The 19,975-nt window shown below is 43.7% G+C and overlaps 1 protein-coding gene across 5 annotated transcripts in view; it reads right to left on the bottom strand.

The window, feature by feature from the left end:
* Positions 1 to 357: 357 nt before the first annotated feature.
* The window catches only part of slc4a11 (solute carrier family 4 member 11), a 42,991-nt gene continuing 23,373 nt past the window's right edge, over positions 358 to 19,975 (bottom strand). For 2 of the 5 annotated variants that reach the window (XM_035531869.2, XM_035531870.2), the window contains exons 4-20: positions 18,634 to 18,677; positions 18,083 to 18,311; positions 13,090 to 13,171; positions 12,354 to 12,477; positions 11,310 to 11,519; positions 9,066 to 9,150; positions 8,800 to 8,925; positions 8,207 to 8,320; positions 6,456 to 6,588; positions 6,289 to 6,362; positions 5,980 to 6,205; positions 5,528 to 5,634; positions 5,132 to 5,297; positions 4,487 to 4,660; positions 4,055 to 4,250; positions 3,437 to 3,606; positions 358 to 3,127 (exon numbers count right to left, since the gene is read on the bottom strand). In XM_035531869.2, coding sequence (XP_035387762.1) covers positions 3,061 to 3,127; positions 3,437 to 3,606; positions 4,055 to 4,250; positions 4,487 to 4,660; positions 5,132 to 5,297; positions 5,528 to 5,634; positions 5,980 to 6,205; positions 6,289 to 6,362; positions 6,456 to 6,588; positions 8,207 to 8,320; positions 8,800 to 8,925; positions 9,066 to 9,150; positions 11,310 to 11,519; positions 12,354 to 12,477; positions 13,090 to 13,171; positions 18,083 to 18,311; positions 18,634 to 18,677 — 2,327 coding nt within the window. In that variant the 3' untranslated portion in view covers positions 358 to 3,060. Of the gene's footprint in view, positions 3,128 to 3,436; positions 3,607 to 4,054; positions 4,251 to 4,486; positions 4,661 to 5,131; positions 5,298 to 5,527; positions 5,635 to 5,979; positions 6,206 to 6,288; positions 6,363 to 6,455; positions 6,589 to 8,206; positions 8,321 to 8,799; positions 8,926 to 9,065; positions 9,151 to 9,707; positions 9,762 to 11,309; positions 11,520 to 12,353; positions 12,478 to 13,089; positions 13,172 to 14,826; positions 14,860 to 18,082; positions 18,312 to 18,633; positions 18,678 to 19,975 lie in introns of all 5 variants that reach the window. The other 3 variants (XM_081724091.1, XM_081724090.1, XM_081724093.1) reach the window with 3 other exon arrangements.

The raw sequence follows: 19,975 nt of genomic DNA on the forward strand, positions 1-19,975 counted from the left end.
ACGTGCGGCTAAGCCAATAGGATAAAACAAACGGGCTACACACGCATTGGCCATGCTCATCGTCACCACTAGAGGGCCTCGTATCCAGCTGCAGTCATTCTATTAGAAAAACAAGAGTTGGAAGCGTACTGTTTAGCTGAGGTAAAAGGCCATGTTGTCATACTGTACAATTCGGAAAAAAAACAGCACATTCCAAATCTGAGTGATTTTTCAGTTTCACCATTAACCATCATTAGAAAATATACTAGCAGAACAATAAACAGATAATGTTGAGTAAATATTATTGCTCCCCAAAATTTTGAAAAAAAAAAACGGACTGGAAAAGAGGCTGAGAAAAAAAACAACAGCAGTCAAGTATCAATATAACTCTTTATTTGGCAACCAGCTTGAAATGACCTAGTTTTCAGTGTATAGCGTTAATTTTTTTTTTAAAATCACACAGTCTTTCTGATAAACATTTATCTTTTTTTACATATTGCAGTTTACAAATTTAGCTTATCTGCTTGATAAAATTATTTTGACAATGAATTTGTATGTGTTATATAAAAATCTACACATTATACATTCATTATTAGAAGAAGAAAAGTTTTTAAACAATATTAAACCAGCACAGAACATAACTGTCAACATATCCAATCCAGGTAAGAAGAATAACAAAATAAAGTTGAATACTTCAATATTACAGTCAAATACTGAGAGAGAAGTCCAATGACATACAGAGAGCTTTTTTTTTTTTTTTTTTTTTGTTTACACCAGAGGGCACAGTTCCAGAACTAGTGTACTATGATACTGTCACAGTCAGAGGAGAGAGAGAGTTGGACATGTTATTCAGAATGTAGTGTGGCATGATTAAGAAACTGACTAATTGACTAAAAACAACAACAACAACAATAAATAACAACAAAACCCCCATTTTGGATACCTCTCTCTTACACTATCTTAAAGCTTTGAAAGAGATTATTCTAACCGCAACCCCCCCTTTGCACTTTGCGTTCTCTCATGCCAAGGAGCCTGTGAATGAGAGACATGCCACATGCCTGCTTTCTCTTCCATCGTGTGCTCTTTCTACAGCCAGTTGTATCAACAGATTTATGTCTATATTTGTATGTCCAATGTCCATCTACGTTACCTTTCTCATTTGTGCTGTTCGACTCATCTCTAGAATAGTGGGATTCTAACTGCATTCCTAGAGGACCACAGCACTGCAGGGTTTGGTATTCTCCCTGCCCTGATTTAAAACTTAGAAAAACCTTTGGCAATTAAATGATGAACTGATTCAGGTGTGTAATGCAGACTGACTAAATCCTGCAGTAGCCCTACAAGGATGCAGTTTGTTTCTCTCTCTCTCTCTCTCTCTCTCTCTCTCTCTCTCTCTCTCTCTCTCTCCTTAGCTCTCTCTCCCCCTTCTCTTTCTCCCTCCCTCCCTCTCTCACCCTTCTGTGCTTGCTCTCCCTCTCCCTCTCTGTCTCTCACTCTCTCTCTCCCTTTCTCTTCCCACTTTCAGTGTTAGTAACATGGGATGCTCTGAGAGGTTTACTTGGGGATTTCAGGATGAATACACTGTATATGACTCAGCAAGATCGGAAAAGTCTTGATAAAAGTCAATGACATGAAATATTAATCTATATGCTATTTTAGATTTTTCTAGAGTAAAACAGTCAGTGACTTTAATATAATGTAAGTTTTTGAGCACTTAAATGGTTATATTGCTATAACAAATCAAGAGAGATCTGATTATCTGGTGTCCAGTCTAGACATGTACAGTATGAAAAGGCTGAAGGCTGGGGTAAAACATATAAAAACCAGCTTGTCGGAGAATTCCACTTAACAATCCATCTTAATTTTGACTTTTTAAATACTTTCACTCTCTTTAACTGTAAAAGTTTTGGTGTCTTATAAAAGCCATGCTTTATTCATTACGGCCATATACTGTGTCAAGTAGGGCCAGAATTGAGCGTGTGTGAGCAAGCATGCTAATCTGTGTGTATAATTACATGCCTATACATATCTGTGTGTGTGTGTGTGTGTGTGCGGCTGTATTTGTATGCAATCATGTTTGTGTGCATTCTGAGAACAGAGAAAGTTGTGACGTTCTGTAATGTGCAAAGCTTAAATTGTAATAATTCCTTCTGCAGTGAGTAAGGGCTTTAAGGTCTGAGGAGAGTCTTTGTCTTAAATCTGGACACCCTTTCCCTGAAGCATCAGCGCTATAACATTACATTCAGAACACGTGTCGCCATGTATCCAATCAAGAAATACATCAACCTCAAAAGAAATCTCTCCCATAGAAATATCTAAAATATTCATATTCTATAACACTGTATTGCTATGAGACACAGTATCAAGCAGGGTGTGTGTATTCTTTTGGTCGGTGCTGACTTCATCAGTATCAGTGATATGCACCACAATGCACTGGAATGTCTATGATACACAGATTGATTTCACTTGTTGAATGACTGAACAGGAGATGCACCATGGGTCATCTAGATCATTTCATATGTGTGAGTGGTCAATATCAAAGAGGTATTGCTACAGATAGATTCATTTCACTCTCTTGTTCAGTGACCTTTTTGTGTGGTGTCAGAAACACAGTGAGAACGTGGTGAGGAGAGCCGAACCATCAATCTCTTTTCTTGCTGTCAGTCAGAGTTGTGATTCAACAGCACGACAATGTAATTGCGTGTAAATATATATTTACGTGTGTGATCGTTTAATAAAACCAGTGAGTGGTCAATTTAATGATGCACGGGTACATCCGAATAAACCAAAGTTACAAGCTTTGGCATGGGAAAACCATGAGAAGCAGTGACTGACCAAGATCGCATGAAGCAGTCAGAAATATAGTCTGACCTTCATATTCACCTTTGTTCCTCTCTTTCTCCCCCCTTCTCTCGCTCTCTCTCTCTCTCCCTCTCCTCTTTCCGTCTCTCTCTGTTTCAGTGCTTCGTCAGAATGCCTGCTGTTCAACACTAGAATCAGTCTGTTTTTTCCTCCCAGAGTTTTGCATTTCTGAAATACAATTCCCAGAGTCCTTTTCTTGGAGGTGCAGTGTGCGTGCGTTTACATGTGCTGTGCGTCCATGATGTCCAGGTATTTGGCGTCAATGATCCTGGGCAGCAGACAATTCCTGAGGCAATAAAAGTGCAATTAGAAACACTATCCAACAGTTTTAGCCCAAATCAGTGTATGGGTCGGGTTGTGCAGTGCAGAACTGTGTCTGTCAAAGGTGTCCTGAGCTGTGCTACCATTCACAAAGGTGAGAATTATTCCCCATACTCCTCCAGGAAGTAAAACAACAAACATATCCACTATTGCCAGTTTGAATATGATGACAACGTTAGCAATGCACAAATTCACTGGGCAAACTTATTGAATATGAAAATTACTTTAGAAGCCCAGGCCTCGTGTGTGTGTGTAAACTTTTAACAAGACATACCTGATAGGTATGAGGATAAACATTAGAAGAGGGAAGATCATTTTCATGTAGGGGAGAGGGTACATCCCAAACGCACAGAGAAAAAGCAGCTGCACCATCTGAAGAAAAGTGAAGTAATGAATTTTCCTCTGTGGAACCTTCCGGATGTAGTGAGTGGGAGGGTAGGATGTCTGACAGAAAGAGAGAGAGAAAGACACTTGGTGACAGGAAATGTGCATTTTACTCCCATATTGAAGACAAACATAAAATCAATGTACCTCAGTATATTACTCAGTATTTTCAAAGAAAATTGGCAAAGCAGGCCGTGGTTGGAAAATAAACGATGCTGGAACGAGGACCCTCAGAGAGTCTGCCTCTTCTGTCAGGCCACTTCCTCTAATCCATGAGCTTCCAAGCAATGACAGGCAGAGGGCACTCTTGTGTCTTGCTTTTATGTACAAGATGCACCGTTTTAATCATGTTCATAAAATGCCTTCCGTGACTTTTATTTGCCCTCATGCAAGAGAGGCAGCTGCTCTGAGCCCTCGATCAACACACTCATGTGACTGGCGCTGCCTGCCTCACACATGCTATGTGTCACTCCCACGGGCGAACGCACCAGCACGTCCTTCTGCATACCTGCTCCTTGAGCAGCAGCGCCATCCGGTCGCACATCTGATTCCCGTCGATTGACGTGAGGGCGATGTAGAGGAAGAGACCGTAGAGCACGGGCTTGGGGATCCACTGCAGAGGCACGGGGAGCAGGAGCATGCTCACGCCGATCAGGATGTTGGCCAGCAGCGATGTTACCCGCGTCTCCTTCACACTCACTATACTACACACACACGCGCGCGCACACATGCACAAATGTAATTTGAAACCACCAGTTAGCGCTAACGTGTGGCTTGGTATGTGGTACTTGTGATCTGGACTGGGCGCAGCTGAGTGAAGCTAGCGATATGGTTTCAGGGGGAGTTGGGGGGTGGGGGTGGGGGGATGGTTGTGCGGTGGGGTTGGAATGGGGGCGTGACGCGGCACCCCCTGCTGCTAGACGGGTGTGTGTGCGCTCACGTCTCGTAGAGATGGCCGCCCTCCACCCGCTCCTCCACGAAGGCCAGCTGCCGCACGTGCAGAGTGGAGTGGGGGAACGCGGCGTGCATCCAGGGCAGGCCCAGTACCGACATCAGAATGTTGATCAGGCCCGACAGAGTCAGGTCCCAGTGATATGCTGTGCCTTTCAGCAGCCTACAGCAACAGGACACCCACACAGACACACACATGTAGAAAACACACAGATGTTTACAAACATGCAAACAACACAGATATAAACAGTCAGTTCCCAGTGATACGGCGTACCCTTTTACTGACCGACACAACACAAACACACAAATATACACACAGACAGGCACACAAGAAATACAGTTACGCACAGAAGCAGAAACCATCCAGTAATCTAGACCTTATATGCTGTACATAAACCACAATGCCACGTTTCTCCCTGAAGCACTGCTCAGCAGGTTATACCCTTCACTGACCTCCAACACACCAACGCATGCATGCACTTACAACTAAACACTGCAGCCTTTACCAGCAAATTGCTGTGGATATAACTTTGCTTATATACAAGTCATATTCAATATTGAATTCACTTCCATTTAGGCTGATAAAACTGCTTTTTAGTGGTTGCCTGGTGAAGTGAGTCCACAGTCAGTGTACCTGTTCTCTGGGGCATTGGTGAGGGAGACTACAATGTTCTGGTCGATGAAGATGAGAACAGCGAGGAGAAAACCCAGACCCATGGCACTCAGCACACTGGCTCCTGTCAGCTTCTCTAACGGGGCCACTCTGAACACGGGACCCTCATGGAAGTCAAACACTGGCACTGTAACACACATAGACACACACACATGCACGCACACACACACAAACACAAAATACAGTACAGACACCTTATACAACACTGAGTGACAGACTGTCTAGTCATGCTTTGAATAGAATTAACTAAGTTGAATGTCTGTGTGTGTGTATGTGTGTGTGTGTGTGTGTGTGTGCATGCGCATCCATCTGCATGTCTCTGTGTGCCATCGGCATCTACAGTGCAGCCTCACTTACAGCCAATGTCGTTGAAGACGTAGGAGCCCACGTAGGAGAAGATGAGTACGGAGATGGGAAGAGCGCAGTCTGACAAAATCTCTCTCATCTTCGCATGCAAGAAGGGACTGCACATACAATTACTGTATCAAAGCTATATCTTACTAACATGCTCAACTGTGTGTGTGTGTGTATCTCTTTGAGGAGACCACAAAGGAAATGACGACAGGAAAACATGAAAATGGTAATTATGTGTGGACATTTGACAGGTCCCTGCAAAGGAAAATACTTTTCACTAAAACGTAGCTTTCATAAGAAAAATTAAAAGATGCAGAACATTTCCTTCTGATTACTGACGTTAAAGTTAAACATAGGCATAGTTAAAAAGCATTACTTAATACACAAGAGAATGATGCACCAGCACAAACATTGTATTAGAGGGCTGTGTATGTGTGATTCTGTGTGACCCTCACCTCCTCTTAAACTGGTAGAGTGTGTACCCGACCCACAGAGTGCCCAGCATGAGGAGCAGGCAGAGCAGAGGCCGTGCTCGTGTGCACAGAATAAAGGATTCTGGGAGGGACAGTAGCCCTGCCCCGGTCAGGTTCATCTCCCCTACTGAAAGGCCTCGGCTTATTCGATTCAGCTCCTCTATGCTGCCGTTGGCCAGTGTAGGAGCATGGTAATACTTATGGAAGACTGTAAGAGAGGCACAATTAAGGATGTACTAATGCTTAGGGCTGCATGTGTGCATGCGGGCGAGAGGAGAAATAGGGACTTACTCTTGACAGTGCCTTTGACAGCATCTGCTACAAAAGCGATCGAAATGAACAGAGCAATCACCTCCTCTATCGACCTGCAGGCCAAAGGAAAAACGTGTATCAGTCATCTAGGGGTGTGAGGGTCTGGGGTGCCTTCCCCTGGTGTGTGCATGGAGCGGGAGCCGGACCTCTTGAAGAGCTTGACGAGGAGGCTGAGGTTGAAGACGCCTCCAATGATGAGGAAGAGGCTGTTCCACAGGCCAATGCAAGCGTAAAACGCAGCAAAGTCCAGCTCGTAATCATCACAGATCTCCCTGATTACTGAACAAAGAGAACAGTCACAGGCTTAACCCAACACAAACTAAAATGAGTGATTCAGTGTGTATGCTGTCAGCTTTCCTTTGGAAAAGTTCCAAAAGTAAACAAGAAAACAGGCTATGCAGGTGTTTCTTGACTGGCCAAGTGTAACTGTACGACTAGTCCAGGCACAAGAGTGTTAACAGAAGATCTAGAGTTGAGTTTAGATGTAGGAGTTGCATCTGGAGATTGTTGCTGTTGTCATGAGGATTAAAGGAGCATCGATACTAGTAAATCCAGCCATCATGGACAAATCAACAACAACATTAGTTGTGTCAAAATCAACTGTTTGGTACATTGTCTGGAAACAAGAACACCCAAGAGAAATTTAGCTATAAAAATACCTGGCATACCATCTTAATACATGACTTTCAAAGAAGACTTTTAATCATGAAGAAAAACATGTTTTCAGACCCTAAACAAAACAACACCTTTCAAAATGTAGGTACAGATGTGTCAAAGGCTGCCTGCCATGAAAAATAATATACCAGCATGAACTCAAAGGATTTACCACCAGATGTAAACTACTGGCAATCCTCAAGAACAGAAAACTCAGGTTACGGCTTGCATAAAAAAAAAAAGAAAAATGTAAACTTGTAGAGGTCTGTGATTAAGTCTCATGGACAGATAAGATATGAAATAAAATTGGAAAGTTCAGAAAGCATCAAACATCAAAATTGCTGATAAACATAAAGAAATGCTTGAGGGTATTGTCTGGGCTCACAAGGGCTGTGGTTCCTGTAAGGTTCACTGGCTTACTCGTCAGGACAACAAGTACAGACATTCACTTACTAAAGCCTAAAGGCAAAAAGATTGGGGATGTGTGTGGGGCGTACACTTAAAGCCAACAAGAACTGCAACAGATCGGCAGCTAAGACTTAAACGTGACAATGTCATTTAAGATTATGCTTATTTGTCCAATAACAAATTTGTTCTACTGAAATGTATAAACCTTCTGCACTTCAACCTTGCAGCTGCTGCTTAAATTTTAAATCCAGTGTGTGTTTTGTGTGTGTGTGTGTGTGTGTGTGTGTGTGTGTGTGTGTGTGTGTGTGTGTTTGTTTGTGTAGCTCTTTGGACAACTATAAATGTAGTCCCAAATCTCCTTTAAAATTCTCTCAGATATTTCCATTAAGTTCATTAAAGAGAAGCCACAAACATGACTCTCTGACTGAGAGGAACTGTTGCTACACATGGATCCACATCCTGCTTGGGTTTTTGGCCCAGTTAGTGTACATTTTCAAAACAAAAGCTCATCCCACAGCAAAACGATTTTTTTTCACAGCCTCCCCCTCAGAAAACAGCCTGTGATAAAAGCCACAGGAATGAGCTTTAGATGGGATCAGTTTTTTAGCCAGGGCAAACATCAAAACACACCCAAACAAACATCAGCCATCTTGACTTGTCATTCTGCTCCTCTAAATGTGTATGCTGCTCATTACACACTCAGAGAGCGAAATAAACATCTCTCATGCAAATGTCATGAGTGTGTCTGTATGTGTGGATGTGGATGTGAGCCAGCACTGTTCAAGTGTGTGCGTGTGCGTGTGCGTGTGTGTGTGTCTATAAGAAATGTCCATACCACTGATGAAAATGGCAATGGGTGCGGTAGTCAGGGGGATGACCAGAGGCGAGCCAGCACACAGAGAATAGATAACTCCACCTATACTCTGCCCAATGATCGTCTTCTGCACATCTAATGCACAAACACATGACATTATTGTAGTGTGGAATTAAATCTAAAATAAATAAATAACAAAAAATTAGAGAGTGTACTGATCTAAAAACATATTTAATCATACCTAAACAACACATGAAGCTAAAATAAATTAAACTAACAACAATATTCATAATATTAATTATGAAAACCTCAGTGTGTGTGTGTGTGTGTGTGTGTGTGTGTGCATGTGAGTGTGTGTATGTGTGAGTGTGTGTGTACATGTGTGTGTGTGTGTGTGTGTGTGCATGAGTGCGTGTGTGTGTGTGTGTGTGTGTGTGTGTGAGTGTATGTGTGAGTGTGTGTGTGTGTGAGTGTGTGTGTGTGTGTGAGTGTGTGTGTGTGTGTGTGAGTGTGTGTGTGTGAGTGTATGTGTGTGTGTGAGTGTATGTGTGTGTGTGAGTGTATGTGTGTGTGTGTGTGTGTGTGTGTGTGTGTGTGTGTGTGTGAGTGTTTACCTATTTCTCCTCTTGTGCTCTCATCATTAAGTGAGCCGAATGCAATGGCAGGAAGTAGAACAGCGATGTAGAGAAAGATGGATGTTGTCATGTACTTTACTAGTGCTTTATTGTTACCCACTATGCCTGCAACACATGAGCATACATATGCATCTATTAGAAGATTTATACAATACGCATGTTACATATTATTTTCCATTTCTTTTACAACAAAATACATTATCAATCAAATGAATATGTTTGTAGATTTTACTGTACCCATTTACCATCAGTAAAGTCAGATGTGTAGAAGGGCAGGCGGCGACACAGGTCTTCATAAATGCCTCTGCCCACTCTGAAAAAATCTCTACACTACAGAGATGAAGAGAGAGGGAAAGCACAATTACACACGCACACACACACGCACACACACATACACACAGCATAAGAGCTATGCACACAGATACTGTAGAGGGAGAGGCACAGAATTAAAGCACACAAGCACGGACATAAATTATCACACACGCGCGTACACGCACAAGACTCCTGCAGAATCACAAGCAAAAACACGAACAAAAGCAGCACACATGCTAACAGAACAGTTCACACTGCAAAAGGGAGAAACGCAGAGTTAAAGCCAGCAAATGCACACAGATGCACACACACACACACACACACACACACACACACACACACACACACACATACATACACACACACACAAATGCACACACACACACGCACGCACGCACTCACACACACACACACACACACACACAAACGCATTGGCACACACGGTCATAAACACCCTGACACATAATCTCTCACACATACATACTTATGCACACACAAACACATACACACACACAAACAGATATCCACACCCTTATACACGCTCACATACAGAAGCGCGGTTGAATCTCACTCACACAAAGCCCCCTGCACAGCAGAGAGAGAGACACAAGGTGAGCAGAAACTGCAGACTGGAGAGAGAGACAGCCCGGTGTTAGAATTACCCTACTACAATGTCACTGCAAGGTTAAAGCAACAGGACAGGGTTAGCAGAAACAATAAAGTGCAATATTGGTCAACATCTACTTGACTGCTTACCGGAGCACAGTTATAGATGTTGATCAATGTAGAATCTAAATCTAAAATGACTAGCGCGTCAAAAAAGAGCATTGCTGTCAGATTTTCAAGAATATATACATCATATATTCTCTAAATGACAAAAGATGAAGCCAAACACCCTTCCAGAAAGAACTATAAGTACAGTTTTCATCATGTTCTTCAGAAAGCTAAAAATCTAATACATATACAGGACACTTTTTAGCATGGAGGCTCTGAATATGTATGAATTGGCCTCCGTGGAGAGTCTGTTTATGGGAACACTTAAGTAAAGGCTCAGAGGCTTTAGACTTCATTACAACCCACAGATAATTAATTCATTTATCATAACGTATATGTGGTGCTTGTGTGTGTGCGTGTGTGTGTGTGTGTGTGTGTGTGTGTGTGTGTGTGTGCGCAAGGGAGAGAGTGAGCTTAAAAGGGGAATGAGAAAGGTCTTTCTTGTGGCTGTTTGTGTTTGATGAATCACCCATGGTGCACACACACACACACACACTCACCGATACACATAAGTGCACACAAACACAAAGTAATGATCCTCCACCTGTTTACCATTCTTCAGATGTGTGATGGAGTGAAAAAATCTAACAAAACAGAACTATTTGGACCTCCGTTCACTTCTTTATGGACAAGCAGAAAAAGGGCTTTTTTACGAGCAGGAAACCTCAGCCATGGTGGTCTAATGTGTGGGTGGGTGGGTGGGTGTATATATGCATGTGAAACAAGAGCAGCCAACAAGATAAAGTCTCATTAGCTGATAGATGTCCCATAGAAGGCAATCACAGGCATGTCACTTGAGTCAAGTGTTGGTGCCAGTAACAGAGACCTAATGACCTAATGACTTCGGCATGTTTGTGAAATGTTTGCTTTTAAAGTAAGATATGGTAAAAATGACCAGTTTCTGTGGGTATGGAATTAAATAAAAAATTGTTTTTAGCAGATCCAATATAGACGCAGTACAGTGAAGCAGTATAAAGTACAGCTGTTTCCATCTTAGGGGTTTCAAGTCTAGGACTGCCTTACTGCTCTTCACTCAGTTCAGTGCTGTGGTAGTGACATTATCACTTCACAAGCAACCAAAGCTGGGCAGGGTAACGGTCAACAAAGCTAAATAATGATGTCATGCTATAATATTTTCGGGAATACTGTAAAATGTAGAAGCCACGTGATGACCCTGAACTATTCTGTTTGAACCCAAAGCATTATTCTCTGCCCTGTGGATGCCTCTTTATTTTCTTTGTCATAAGCATACACTTCATAGAATCTTTTTAAAACACTGAAAAATGCAAAATGTTTTTTGAGGAAAGAAATCAGGGAATTGTCTTTAAATCAGACCCGAGTACACACACAGACAGACAGTCACACACACACACACACACACACACACCTATATATCAGCATACCTTGAGTGGCTTGTGGCTGTGTGGGTCAGTCTCCTCCTCCTCTACAGTGGTGGTTTTGCGCTTGGCGGCGGTCAGGTGGTATCTCTGGATGACCAGCGCTTCCTTAAACTCCTCCTGAGTTTTACTCTCCAGCAGCTTCTGTCTGAAGGAGATGTCTGAGAACATACTCGCAAACGTCCTGCCCAGCTCCATCGCTGTCTTGGTGCTTTTCTGGGAGGGGAGGGAGAAAGGGGAAGAGAGGAGAAGAGAGGAGAAGAGAGGAGAAGAGAGGAGAAGAGAGGAGAGTCAGAGAACATGACGTTCTGCACGACCGAGTTATTAGCGAGACTCGATGAAATGATGGCTGACAAACTGCTGGTGTTATTAGAGCTATATTAGAGCTGGTGGTCAAAGTTATTCTTAAAAACATGTCTTACTCACCCTCTTACATTAAATGTATTAATTACACGTTATATAATTAAAGTACGTAAGGACAAATTAAAATAAGCCAAGGCGATTGTTTGACACTGCCTTAATAATTCTAGTAATTAAACATTAGGCTGTGTGAGTCCTTCAGTTCCTCTGAGAGCATGAGCAGCAGGAATGTGCAATTTAGTTCCTCTGGATTACATTCAAGCATATGTGTGTGCAGTTATTAAACTGCAGAATGCTTGCTTTGCTTTAATACACACAGTATAAAGAGAGATGAATCTATAAACACGAGCAGTCCAGCTCTTACTGAGACTTGCAAGTGAGCACATAGATACTGCACCTGTGCGCCCATGTGTGGGAGTGCCAGTGGCATTTAGACTGGAACTTATAAAGGGGAGAGAAATTATTACGGTAAGATCTAACCACATAGCTACAAACACACAGAATTATGGTGCAAAAATAATCGCACAAAGAGAAAGGAGAGGCACTCGCTGGGAGCAAAGCAGAGGTCCTGACAGGCGTTATAGAAACAGAGGAGTCAGAGCTAGTCGAGTTAGTTGGGATAAGAGATGTGTGTGTGTGTGTGTGTGTGTGTGTGTGTGAGTGTGTGGGTTGGGTGGGCGATTATATTACCATCTTATGAGGTGCCAGTATGAGAATGACATAGCGGACTTCAGCACAGTTCTCTCCCCAGTTCTGAGGACGGTCCAGGCGAGAGATACACACATGCCGCCGCTGCAGGTTTTTCACATTACAGCTGTGGACAGGCATGCAAGGTTAGATATAGCGGGCTGAGTTTCCCCACAACAAACCAGCTTACACATCACAGCAAAACCTTTTGAAAAATGAAGAGGTCAGCATTAAAGCAGATCTGGGAAACAGGCTTATGCTGACAGAAGTTAGTAGTAGTGGTATTTAGGACATATTTATAAAATCATTATAATAAACATAAAATTATTTAGTTCAATATACTGTAGCATTAATCAGCAAATTACTAATTGTATTGGGTGCACCAAAATGTATTAATAATACACATTTCAAAATATAAGAGATGACCGGCGTGTTTTGTAACATGAGCCCAAGTCTCTGAAAACCATCACGTTCTAATAGACATCATGCTGAGAGACCTGCGGCACCTGATCTTTGTTATATGCCATTTTGGGGCCGTTTTATAGGTTTATGAGGTAAATAGAGGGCCAATGCCTTTGTGTCAATATGGCTGTAATAAACATAAAAGCAATAATAATTAGATATCATACATAATCATGAATAGTAATGCATTAATATACTTTTCATAATATCCTAGTTAAAATGCGATGGATGTAAGGAATAAAGTCCCTGTGCAGTTCAAGGTGTCTTCGGGACTTACAGGATGCATAGCCAGGACTGCTGGTACTGAATGCCCGTAGCTGTGGCTGTCACACACTGCAGAGTCTCGGACAACAGGTGCACTGTGGGATGGGAGAGGGGCGGCGTTAAGTCAGGGGCGGGGGCTGGCCGGTGACTGGGGCAGAGGAGCGGAAGCATGCGCAGGGTCAGGTAAGGCACAGGTTTACAGGACAGCAATGAATGATGCTTCATTTACGTCCTCTCCCTTGACCAGGAAGACCAAGTGATGGACAGAAACACCTCCAAAGTAAAATCACGTGCAGCCACGGGAAGGCATTAGTCATTTAGCGCACGAAAGCGGATGGAAAGGGCAGTGCAGAGCAGGGTATGGAAGAGCGAGTGAGAGGAGCATCAGAGGCAGTGTACAACTCTGTAGCTCCGTGAGTGACAATGAAGACCTTTCCGACGACAGCGGCAAATGTTTAATTCAAATTAATCAATCTGTGTGTGTGAGTGCGTGCCCTGTCCTCCGTCTTACGAAGGTGTGAGCTGTCTAGCATACTAAGTAAGAAGGGTATGAGACCATGTGTGTGTGTGTGTGTATGTGTGAGTATGCGTGAGTATAGGTGTGTGTGTGTGTGTGTGTGTCCTTTGGCAGAGGTGGCAGGTGTGAGCTGTTCTGTATGACCAGCAGGAAGTGTGTGTGTGTGTGTGTGTGTGTGTGTGTGTGTGTGTGTGTGTGTGTGTGCGTGTGGATGTGTGCGTGTGTATGTGTGTGTCAGCTGTTTAGCGAGCAGGATGGATTTCTCTGGCACAGTCACACTGTCTCATCAATAAGACATCACACACTCACATCCAGGACTGATGGGTATCACCATGACAACACACTCAGTACCATCAAGAAAGAGTGAGGAATAGAGCGAGGAAACAAAAAAGGGGAGAAGAAATCAAGGAAGCTGTAGAATGACACTGAGACAGGACAGATCATGGGAGAGTACGAGAATGCAGTTGGTGTGAGAAATGAAGTGATGGCAGCTAGAAAAATAATGAACTTCAGAGACGGCATTCTGATCACGCATGGGGACATTTACACTGTGGACTAAAGAACACACACACACACACACACACACACACACACACACACAACCGCTGTTATTGACATTCAGGCCATCCACCACACACTACTTAGTATAAACTTGCATGCTTCAGATCACCTCCCCACCAGCCCACCACCACCACCTTCCCCAAGATAACCAAAGCTCTGAACAGCAGGAGGGAATTACATGCTTTTTACACAAACGTACACACACACACACACACATGCAGAGTTGTGTATGGAAAGATACAGTATACAAACTCACACAGTGTGGCTGCGTAAATGTGTGTGAGTCCCAGAAACATCAGAAATGAGAGTGTGCTTTCTCAATCTCAGCGGGTGAATGCAGACACAGCCAAACTCAAGGCAGCAGAACAGAACACAGATGAGCAGAGATTGCTATGGAAGAACTACACTAGAGCGACCTGATAGAGACTTCACATCAAATGATAAATCACAAAAAATAAAATCTTTTGAAGTCTTTTGTTTCAGACTTTCAACAAACAGATCTGACCAAACTGATCAGCATGTTTGTGTTGAACGGTTACATCTGTCAATCAAATCCAATAGCAAGACCAACACGGGAGGAATTGCTGGAGGGCGGGGGGGAGCGGCAGATGGGAGTGAGGAATGTTTCACAGTAATGATGGAGTCAGGTCACAGCTGATCACATGTCCTTACCCTTATCATAGAAAAGGAAATTTGGCGACCTGTCTGTGTGAGAAAATCAGAGACACAGACACACTCAGAGTTCAGAGGTCACAGAGGAGAGGAAAGGGGTAAGATTAGCTGTAGCACAGAAACACATATGGTGAGGCCCAAACGTGAGTATTTAGTAAGCAGTGAAACATCCTGCTCACACACAAATTCTGCTGAACCACCCACTCACACTCTTACTTGTAGACACACCAACTCTCCCTTTCCCTCTAATTGGGACTGGGCTCACAGGCAGACGCTGAATCATCTGATAATTGTCCTACCCCACATGAAGTATGATTTTTTGCCATAATCTGTCATTGTGCCTCTGTCTTAGTTGAATGAGATCTGATGGAACTCAAGATTTCAACTTAATTTTCGTCTCACTATAATTTGATCTGCTTCTGCCCGATAAGACGTTTTTGTGTGAATGCGTGTGTCCATGTGCGTATATGTGGGAGTGCAGTCAAAACATTTCACACACACAAACACATCACATGTAATGTAAGCCTCACAATTAGCTTCCATTCAGTGCTTCACCACAGAATATTATCAAGCATTATCATATTCATGATGTTCACATTCTACAACCCAATCACACTTCAGCTAATTTGCATGCTCCCAGGCCCATGTCATTAATAAGACTCTCTCTCACATATGAGCTGTGTATCCTAGCAACAGGGAAAATGGATCATCCCTGTGGTTCTGAAACAAGTAAATCAACCAATCATTATATGCGTTTTAACAACTTAATATTTATGATGTTAACGAATTTACCAAATAATATAAATACAGTTGGGCTTGGCCATAGCTATTAAGGTGGAAATGCTAGATAAAATATTAAAATCTGCTTGAACTTTCTATCAAAAGATCAACTGGAATATGGCATAATACAAGAAGCCTGAGAGATTGTAGTAGCTAGATTTACATATTGCAAAGTCATGAATACTTAATGAATTTCACTCTGGTTTAAGGAACATTTAGAATGGATTAGGCAAATTAATGTGGAACAATCCCAATGAGATCCATCAAAGTAGAAAATAATAGGCAGTCTGGAAAATACCAGGAGACACACGCGCACACACACACACGCACGTGCACACGCACACACACACACACACACACACACACACACAGAGCTGTCACGGGACGCTCCTGCCCACGAGTCACGTGGTATGGGGTTCACCCTTGTTTGTAGCCATGCCCTCCGTGATGGCACACACCTGCACGGGGTTTAACGTTGAGTGTTTGTCTATTTCCTCTCGCCAGCGAGAGGAGTCCACCCAAAGCCTTGGTGGCAGACCGCCTCTGGGGCGCTCCTAGAACGGTGGAGGATAGGAGGACTGTCAAGGGAGAGGGCGCGTTCGGAACCGGGGCGGACGTGCACCCCCGCATGTCCGTAGAGGCCATGGACACGCCTACAGCGCCTGCGCCTAAAGCAGGCGCTGCAACACAGCACCTTAAGTGTTTTTGTACAGGCGCCCCTGTTTGTGTGTATTTGCGCCTTCTGTATGTTTGTACGCGCAACGTAATGTACAGAAAAGCGTACCGGACTACCCTGAAGGAGGCAGAGATCCTCATCTTGTATTGGTTGGGCACCGCGCATTGCCGTGTCGTGTGTATGTGTTTGTACACGGCGGCCTGGGGCTCGCAGTCCTCGGACGGACACGTCAAGAGCCGCGCCCCTTGGGACGGGGTTCTGTCATGGGACGCCCCCCCCCCCCCCCACAAGTCACGTGGTATGTCCTGCCATGTGCAGGGGGGGTTCACCCTCGTTTGTAGCCACACCCCCCCGTGATGGCACGCACCTGCATGGGGTTTAATGTTGATTGTTTGTCTATTTAAACCTCCGTCAGTACGTGCTTCATTGTTGGTCATTGTTGGTCATTGCCATTTGCTTATGTCACGTTGATGTTTATATAGTCTCCATTGTTAATGTTTAACTGTTTGTGTTCATGTTCAATGTCATCACTATGCGTGAGTGCCACCCATGTCGTTTGTATTTAATGTCAATAAATGTTTCACCACGGCAAGGGAGCCTGCGTCCTGCTCTGAGCCCTGCGGCACTCGGGCTGTTACAGTCAAAACCATCTGACTTCTGTTTGTAGACATTTCTGAAAGAAGGAGGTTGTGTAGAATGCTTGGGGAAACTCTATTTCTCAGGAAAAAAAGACTGTCCTCTAAATGCTCTCTTTCTCTCTCTCTCTCTCTCTCTCTCTCGCTGTCTCCCTCTCTCTCTCAATTAACGAAAGGAACAGTATTAAAGCATTACAAAATGAACTAATTGGGTAGAGTCTGCTGGTCATTTTAAGTTTGTCATGTGAACAGAAGCACTTTTAATTGCCCTTTCCCACATCTGAAAATAGCCGACTTTTAATCCACAGCAAAAACAGCTATGAGAAACCCTCCTTTGGGGCAATGTAAGAAGAACACAAAATAGTTTGATCTGGAGTTTCATTTTAGAGGGTAGTTCCTAATGGCTTCGGGCATCATCCTTTGTCCTTTTGTGTGTGTGAAGTGTGTAAGTCTTTGCTGCGGAGCTGTTAAAAGAGTAAAAGGAATGAAGACAGGCCGGCGCAACACTAACTGGAGCCTGTGTCCGGGCATGTAGGCTGGTGTCCTCTGGGAGTGTATGACAGTTGTAGTGAGTGGTGATGTGTAATTGCGCAGGCACCAGTGAGCTATTATCACCTGACTCATCTGTCTCAGGTGGTACAGACGCGGGCCTGACACCCGACCCCTCCCTGCCACCTACCAGATTGAGGTTTGCGGGAAGCTGGTGGGAGGGTACGATGGACTTCATTTGCTGCCACCACGCACCCTCCAAAGTTTGCCACCCAAAAAAGACATTTCATTGTCTTGCTCTCCAGGATTCCTTCCTGTTTGTCTCTATTTTGGTCTGACATCTCTAATTCTGTCTTTCAGCGTGGTACTCCACTATTAAATGCAAAGTCAGGCATATTTAAAGTTTGCAAAAAGAGGAAATGTCTGATCACAGGAAGGCAGTGTGAATAATAGATGTCAGAGGCGGCGGCTAACGTCCTCAATGAGTCAGTCACCCCAGCACTCTGTGCTAATACCCTGGTGAACTAACCTTTTATATGCTTTATTCTTAAGCACACATGTACATGTACTAACACACACACACACACACACACACACACACACACACACACACATTTCACTCTCCCTCTCTCTCTCACACTCTCACACACACACAAACCCACGTACACTCACTCACCGTTGACCTCCTGTGAGCCAGCATCAGTGAAGAGTGAGCTCATGATCTCCTCAAAGTTGCAGACGGGCTCGGCGGTGTGCGGGTCCTGGGAGATGTGCCGGAGCATGGTCTTCAGCACGTCGTCCAGCGACGCCTCATCCTCATGCAACAAGATGCTCGCCCGCTCCAGGAAGCCATCCAGGTCTCTGTGGGCCCTCACCTCCTCCTCAAAGTTCATCAGCTTTACATACTGATAACAAGCACACACACAAGCATACAGACACAAACACACACGCACACAGACAGACACACACAGGCACACAGACAGACACACACAGGCACACACACAACCACACGCGCACACACACACACACACACACACACACACACACACACACACACACACACACACACACAAGCATGCACAAAGAGGAAGGTTGCTAGAGAACTTTTGATAACAAGGGCAAAATTCTAAAGAAAGTCATTAGAAGGTATGTTACTAAAAATCCCAGTGTAAATTGAAGGTTTTTGTAACATGCAGTTGGTATGTGGAAGTAACAAAAGTGTCTCACTTTTCGTGACGTGTTGAGCAAGACACAGCCATGGACGTCGGTGTCTGCAGGAAGAGACCGCATGTAAGCGTAGGGGAGAGATCAGAGTAAGATTAACAAATGGGGGAAACAGACACAGCTTCACATAAAGAAAACATGATCTTTTGTTTCTTAATAAGCAAAATCTGTGAGAGAAAACATAATAGCAAGTGCATGAAACACAAAAAAAGGCGCAATTAGAAACACAGTTGGCTCCTCCTCAACATAAGTCTCAAATGCCTGATTTTAAAAATTGCAAAAGTTTTATACATTGACAACAAACATATTTCTTCCCCCAACTGCAATCTATCCCTCAGTATATTGTGAGCACATGTACGGCAAGATGTACAGTGCTTGTGTGTGTGTTCATGTAACCCTGCTTTCCTGTTTAGATTAAACCTCTCACAGAATCACTGCATATTTAATGCCTGTCCACAAAGAGATTAGCGACTGCAGAGATCCTTTATCACGGAGAGATCCTGCTGCTGCCTGCTCAGGAAGCCCGTCTTATTGAGACACACTCCGGCTGGATTAGCCATTGCCCACTGCTGACTCCTGCTGCGTCTGCTCTCAGATTAGAGGACTGATGGAACGGGTTTAGGATTAAAAGGGGAACTTTACGAATAAAAGCCCTGGTTTAAAGCAGAACTTTTAATAAGGAGTAAGACTATGTGTTAAATTAATAGGTTTACATAATGTTTGAGCGTTTTTAACGGCTTATATCCAACATTTGAAACAGCTCATTTTGGTTAAATGATGTATTCCCTTCTCTAAATATATTTCCAATCCAGTTCACAACCATAGGAAGACATTCAAAACCACACGTTCAACATAATGTCTAGTCAAGATTGCAGACTAAGACAAGTTGCCATCAAGACAAAACTCAAAACTGTCCCAAAAACTGCGCATGAGTCCACACTGCTACCAGATTAACAACAGCAGTCTACAGTGCAAAATTACGCCTGTCATAAGAACAGCAGTCTTCCTGTTCACCAGGGGTGATCACACCTAAACAACTGTCATCCTGTCATCGCACAAGGTGTCCCTTACTCCCCTGAGGTCTCTCAACACCCCTCCCCACACACACACACACACACACACACTCTTCATCCAGTTCGCCTACAGTGCGACAGAGAGGAGTGTGTTTTTAAACCAGACAAATGCTGACGGGCGTGTGCAGGGCCTGATGACACATTGGTTCGGACGAGACAGTGTGTGAACAAACCCCGCTTGCTCTGATATGAGCATATCTTATGGCTGTGCAGGGCTCACTGGACCAAAAAAATTAATGTTAAAATTGGATTGAGCATATTTGTGCGCATAG

Source organism: Electrophorus electricus, chromosome 12 (assembly GCF_041902795.1).
Source record: "Electrophorus electricus isolate QZ-2024a chromosome 12, ASM4190279v1, whole genome shotgun sequence".
NCBI lineage: Eukaryota > Metazoa > Chordata > Actinopteri > Gymnotiformes > Gymnotidae > Electrophorus > Electrophorus electricus.